Genomic DNA, 5,405 nt, shown 5'->3' with positions numbered 1-5,405 from the left:
TCGCTCCTGTTTATTTTTGTCCTGTTTAATATTGATCTTCAGTTTCCTTCTTGTCTATTTTTGTCCTGTTTGTTATTTTCTCCAGTTTTTGTTCCCGTCTAGTTTCTCCTGTTAATTTTCGATATCAATCCTGGCGCCAACTGCGGCTCATTGATAAAATACATACAATTGTGGGAGTGGCGGTGGTGGGAATATATATATATATATATATATATATATATATATAAATGATCGACTTAATTAACAATCTGTTACGGTTGCCATGGCGCCCAATTGGCCCCGCCCATGTGGCACCAGCTGCAGCTCATTAACAGATTGGCTTTCCATCTATTTGAGCTCAGTGCTCTCGTTTTTTCCCTTGTCAGTCCGTCAACAAACTTCTGCCCCGCGAGACGTGGGTTTTGACACGGTCCTGTTCCTGTTGGTATTTCCTGTCCGGTATTGTTCCCTTTTATTTTCATATTGTTTAAGATTGATCTTCAGTTTCGTTCTTGTCTATTTTTGTCCTGTTTATTATTTTCTCCAGTTTTTGTTCCCGTCTAGTTTCTCCTATTAATTTTCGATATCCTGATTCCTTATCAATCCTCATTGACAGATTGGCTTTCCGTCTCTTTAAGTTCAGTGCTCTCGTTTTTCCTTTGTCAGTCCGTCAACAGACTTCTTCCCCGCAAGACATGGATTTCGACACGGTCCTGTTCCTGTTGGTATTTCCTGTCCGGTATTGTTCCCATTTATTTTTGTCCTGCTTAATATTGATCTTCAGTTTCGTTCTTGTCTATAATTGTCCTGTTTATTATTTTCTCCAGTGTTTGTTCCCGTCTAGTTTCTCCTATTAATTTTCGATATCCTGATTCCTTATCAATCCTGGCGCCAACTGCGGCTCATTGACAGATTGGCTTTCCGTCTCTTTAAGCTCAGTGCTCTCGTTTTTCCCTTGTCAGTCCGTCAACAAACTTCTTCCCCGCAAGACATGGGTTTTGACACGGTCCTGTTCCTGTGGGTATTTCCTGTCCGGTAATTGGTCCTGTTTATTTTGTCCTGTTTAATCTTGGTTTACAGTTTTGCTCCCTTCTAGTTTGTCCTGTTTCATTTCAATATCGTGTTTTGATATCAATCCTGTCTGCCCTGTTTTTTAATATCTGTTTCCAGTTTCGTACCCGTCTAGTTTGTCCTGTTTATTTTCGATATCCTGTTTTGCTATCAATCTTGTCTGTCTTTTCCTGTCTGGTATCAGTTTCCAGTTTTATTTCTGTCAATTTTTTGTCCTGTTTATTATTTTCTGCAGTTTCTGTTCCCGTCTAGTTTGTCCTGTTTAATTTTGATATCCTGTTTCAATATCAATCCTGTCTGTCTCGTCCTGTCCGGTATCAGTTTCCAGTTTTATTTCCGTCTATTTTTTGTCCTGTTTATTATTTTCTGCAGTTTTTGTTCCTGTCTGGTTTGTCCTGTTTAATTTCAATATCCTGTTTCAATATCATTCCTGTCTGTCTCATCCTGTCCGGTATCAGTTTCCAGTTTTATTTCCGTCTTTTTTTTGACTTGTTTATTATTTTCTGCAGTTTTCGTTCCCGTCTAGTTTGTCCTGTTTATTTTCGATATCCTGTTTCGATATCAATCCTGTCTGTCTCGTCCTGTTTGGTATCAGTTTCCAGTTTTATTTCCGTCTATTATTGTCCTGTTTATTATTTTCTGCAGTTTTCGTTCCCGTCTAGTTTCTCCTGTTAATTTTAGATACTCTGATTCGTTATCTATCCTGTCTGTCTCGTCCTGTTTGGTATCAGTTTCCAGTTTTATTTCTGTCTATTTTTCGTCCTGTTTATTATTTTCTACAGTTTTCGTTCCTGTCTAGTTTCTCCTGTTAATTTTCGAAACTCCGATTTGTTATCTATCCTGTCTGTCCCTTCCTGTCCGGTATCGACCCCATCTGTCCGATATCGGCTCGGGCTATTGGAATTGCTCTCGTCGGTCACTGGCTTCCTGTGTTTCCACACCAGACTGCTGCCTGACGTGCATGACTCCCCACTTCCCGTAAAATAAAAGCCTTGTGTGAGAACGTCACGCGTTTGGGTCCTGATCCGGTTCTGGTTCCTGACAATATGTACTCTAGCTATAGCTAGGTTTCCAACCCCTACTGCCAATCGGGTAAAAAATATTGATTTTGTTGCAGTGCGCCATCTTACTTTACAACGAAATTAAAATTGAGAACAAGGAAAGACGATCCGGCGGATCAGTGACAGAGACTCAGGTCCCGCTGTACGGAGCACTTTTTGCACTGGACCACGCAGCACCAGTGGAAGCGGCACAGGCAGTTCTCCTCGCTCCGAAGGGTTTCCTGTCGGAACCCGCGTTGGCAGCAAAGCAAATCGCAGCCTCCGATATCCATGGCCGTCCCGTTGCAGGTCCGTCCCCTGGTCCCCGGCGATCCCGTCTTGCGATTGGCCAGGCAGAAATCGGGCGACTCGTCGGAATAGATGAGGTCCTGGCGGTCCGGGGGTTTGATGTCCGGCCCCACCGGGATCAGGGTCTTGCCGTCGTTGCCGCCCATCACCTTGGAGGCGCCGTTGAAACGCTGCAGGAGACGCTCGCCCACTTCGCGGAAACGCGGCATCTTCTTCCAGCAGGTACGTAGCGTGCAGGAGCTGGACAGTCCGTGGCACTTGCACTCCGTCCGCATGTGCAGCTTCACCGCCTGGGGACACATTTTTCATATACTGTTCAAAAAAAACTGGAAAGATATGGCATCAGGGGCGTGGCTTGTCATCTGGATACTTGGGCGGCATCTGTTGTGGAGTACCACAGGGCTCTATCCTGGGTCCAATGTTATTTCATTCATAGATTAACAATATTTTTCTTTTCTTTTTTCTCCTTCTAAAAAGAGCTGACTCTTTCAACTCTAAAACAGCTCTTCAGATTTTTTTTTTTTGTTGTTTCATTAATCGTTTGTTATCTCCTGATTAATGCAACAAAAAAAACAATGCATAAAATGACTTTAGGGGGACATATAAAACAAAAAGAATAAAAGACAACAATTAAAAAAAACTACAGAAGAAAAAAAGAAAGAAATGGCAAAAAGAGGGAAAAAAAGGACCCAAAAAAATGAATAAAAATGAGGTAAGAGGCTAGAAAAAAAAAGAAACAAAAGAATAGAATAAAAAAGGAAAAGAAGAGAAAAGGAAAAAGGTAGGGAAAAAAAAACAAAACAAGAAAAAAGAAAAGAAAAAAGGAGTAAAAGTCAGAAAAAAAATGAGAAAAATAAGTAAAAAACTGGGGGAATCAAAAATAATGAAAAAAGAAGAAATAAAAAGGAAAAATCTGGAAAAATAGAAATAAAAAGCTAGGAAAAAAGAAACAAAACAAGAAAAATATAAAGAAAAAAGGCAACAGAAATGAAAAAGAGGTAAAAGGCTGAAAAAAAAGAAACAAAAGAATAGAATAAAAAAAGAAAAGAAGAGAAAAGGAAAAAGCAGGAAAAAATTTGAAAAATAGGTAAAAAAAACTGGAAAGATATGACATCAGGGGCATGGCTTGTCATCTGGATACTTGGGCATCTGTTGTGGAGTACCACAGGGCTCTATCCTGGGTCCAATGTTATTTCATTTATAGATTAACAATATTTTTCTTTTTTTTTCTCCTTCTAAAAGGAGCTGACTCTTTCAACTCTAAAACAGCTCTTCAGATTGTTTTTTTTTTTGTTGCATTAATCGTTTGTTATCTACTGATTAATGCAACAAAAAAACAATGCATAAAATGACTTTAGGGGGACATATAAAACAAAAAGAAAGAAATGGCAAAAAGAGGGAAAAAAAGGACCAAAAAAAATGAATAAAAATGAAGTAAGAGGCTAGAAAAAAAAGAAACAAAAGAATAGGATAAAAAAGGAAAAGAAGAGAAAAGGAAAAAGGTAGGGAAAAAAAGAAACAAAACGAGAAAAAAGAAAAGAAAAAAGGAGTAAAAGTCAGAAAAAAATAAGAAAAATAAGTAAAAAACTGGGGGAATCAAAAATAATGAAAAAAAGAAGAAATAAAAAGGAAAAATCTGGAAAAATAGAAATAAAAAGCTAGGAAAAAAGAAACAAAACAAGAAAAATGTAAAGAAAAAAGGCAACAGAAATGAAAAAGAGGTAAAAGGCTGAAAAAAAAGAAACAAAAGAATAGAATAAAAAAAGAAAAGAAAAGAAAAGAAAAGGAAAAAGCAGGAAAAAATTTGAAAAATTGGTAAAAAAAAAATGGAAAGATATGACATCAGGGGCGTGGCTTGTCATCTGGATACTTGGGCATCTGTTGTGGAGTACCACAGGGCTCTATCCTGGGTCCAATGTTATTTCATTTATAGATTAACAATACATATGTTTTTCTTTTCTTCTTCTCAAAAGAGATGGCTCTTTCAACTGCAAAACAGCTCTTCAGATTGTTTTTTGTTGCTTTAATCAGTAGATTATTATGAAGCATAATGCATCAAATGACTTCAGGGGGACATATAAAACAAAAATTTAAAAAAAATCTACAGAAGAAAAAAGAAAGTAATAGCAAAAAGAGGAAAAAAAGAAGACGAAAAAATAATGAAGAAAATGAGGTCAAAAGCTAGAAAAAAAGAAACAAAAGACTAGAATAAAAAAGGAAAAGGAGAGAAAAGGAAAAAGCAGGAAAAAATGAGAAACATAGGTAAAATACTGGGAGAATAAAAAATAAGAAAAAAAGGAAAAATCTGGAAAAATAGAAGTAAAAAGCTAGGAAAAAAAGAAACAAAACAAGAAAAAATGAAAAGAAAATAATGGCAAAAAGAGGAAAAAAGAAGACAAAAAAATAATGAAGAAAATGAGGTCAAAAGCTAGAAAAAAAGAAACAAAAGACTAGAATAAAAAAGGAAAAGGAGAGAAAAGGAAAAAGCAGGAAAAAAATAAGAAAAATAGGTAAAATACTGGGGGAATAAAAAAGAATTTAAAAAAAAGGACAAATCTGGAAAAATAAAAGTAAAAAGCTAGGAAAAAAAAAAAGAAAAAAGAAAAATGTAAAGAAAAAAGGCAACAGAAATGAAAAAGAGGTAAAAGGCTAAAAAAAGAAACAAAAGACTAGAATAAAAAAGGAAAAGAAGAGAAAAGGAAAAAGCAGGAAAAAATGAGAAAAATAGGTAAAAAACTGGAAAGATATGACATCTGGGGCGTGGCTTGTCATCTGGATACTTGGGCATCTGTTGTGGAGTACCACAGGGCTCTATCCTGGGTCCAAAGTTATTTCATTTATACATTAACGATATTTTTTTTTCTTTTCTTTTTTTCTTCTAAAAAGAGCCGGCTCTTTCAACTCCGGAACCGCTCTTCAGATTGGTTTTTTTTCTTGCTTTAATCAGTATATAGCCAATTATTATAAAACATAATGACTTAAGGGGGCATATAAAACAAAAAAAAG

General features: G+C 36.4%; 1 protein-coding gene across 1 annotated transcript in view; it reads right to left on the bottom strand.

Annotated features, from left to right (window-relative positions):
* Positions 1–516: 516 nt before the first annotated feature.
* Positions 517–5,405, bottom strand: part of wnt6b (wingless-type MMTV integration site family, member 6b) — a 64,328-nt gene continuing 59,439 nt past the window's right edge. The window contains exon 4 of the mRNA XM_088352831.1: positions 517–2,689. Coding sequence (XP_088208957.1) covers positions 2,228–2,689 — 462 coding nt within the window. The 3' untranslated portion in view covers positions 517–2,227. The remainder of the gene's footprint in view (positions 2,690–5,405) is intronic.

This window comes from Urocampus carinirostris, chromosome 14 (genome assembly GCF_059441175.1).
Source record: "Urocampus carinirostris isolate Australia breed hairy pipefish chromosome 14, RoL_Ucar_1.0, whole genome shotgun sequence".
NCBI lineage: Eukaryota > Metazoa > Chordata > Actinopteri > Syngnathiformes > Syngnathidae > Urocampus > Urocampus carinirostris.
This window is presented reverse-complemented; position numbering and strand designations above follow the sequence as displayed.